General features: G+C 33.8%; 1 protein-coding gene across 1 annotated transcript in view; it reads left to right on the plus strand.

Moving 5' to 3' along the window:
* The first annotated feature begins 440 nt into the window (after positions 1–440).
* LOC106305471 (vacuolar protein sorting-associated protein 32 homolog 1) overlaps positions 441–751 on the plus strand; it is an 8920-nt gene continuing 8609 nt past the window's right edge. Inside the window, exons 1-2 of the mRNA XM_013741835.1 lie at positions 441–515; positions 632–719. Coding sequence (XP_013597289.1) covers positions 441–515; positions 632–719 — 163 coding nt within the window. The remainder of the gene's footprint in view (positions 516–631; positions 720–751) is intronic.

Consider the following 751-nt stretch of genomic DNA (forward strand, 5'->3'; position numbering starts at 1 on the left):
TAAACTTATTATGTTTTAAAAATTGATAGACACATATATATTATAATATATACCAATTTAGAATTGAAAACAAAATATTTATATAAAAATAAATGAAAACAAAAACCCGCGCGATTGTGCGGATCGAGATCTAGTTAGTAGTATTACAAAGTAATAAAGGATTAGGAAAACCAAATCATTGGAATTTTAATATAAATTTGCAAAAAGAAAACTTGAAACGTCGTTTCTTCTTCACTCGATTTAATCTCTCTCAATCAGGCAACCTTGGCATCGAAATCTCTCAAGTTTGTGTTTACGAATCGATTAAAACACCTCAAACCTTACTTTTCTATAGTATAATCTTCGCCTAGACGTGTTGGCATGTAATCTAATTAAAAGGTTGTCTGTAGAGTTCTCTCAAGTGTGTGTTTTCGAGTTATTACTAATCAAAACATTCAGCAATGTTTACTCGGCTATTCCGTAAACCAAAGAAGAAGGAGACTGATACTCTCCAAACATTAGAGAAGCTTAATGAGGTATATATGTCGATTCCCTATTTTTGATTCTCTTGCGTGAGGAAGAAGATTCAATAGTGGTTTGTTTATTTATTTCAATGCTTCTTTTGGTTTGATTTCTCAATGTTCTTCCTCAGACTCTTTACATGCTAGAGAAGAAGGAAAGTTTGCTTCTCAAGAGAGCTGCTCAAGAGGTTGAGATAGCAAAGGACAAGAACAAACGAGGTAAAGTGTTGTGGGCACAGGGGGGGGGGGTA

The sequence above is a fragment of the Brassica oleracea genome, chromosome C7 (genome assembly GCF_000695525.1).
Source record: "Brassica oleracea var. oleracea cultivar TO1000 chromosome C7, BOL, whole genome shotgun sequence".
NCBI lineage: Eukaryota > Viridiplantae > Streptophyta > Magnoliopsida > Brassicales > Brassicaceae > Brassica > Brassica oleracea.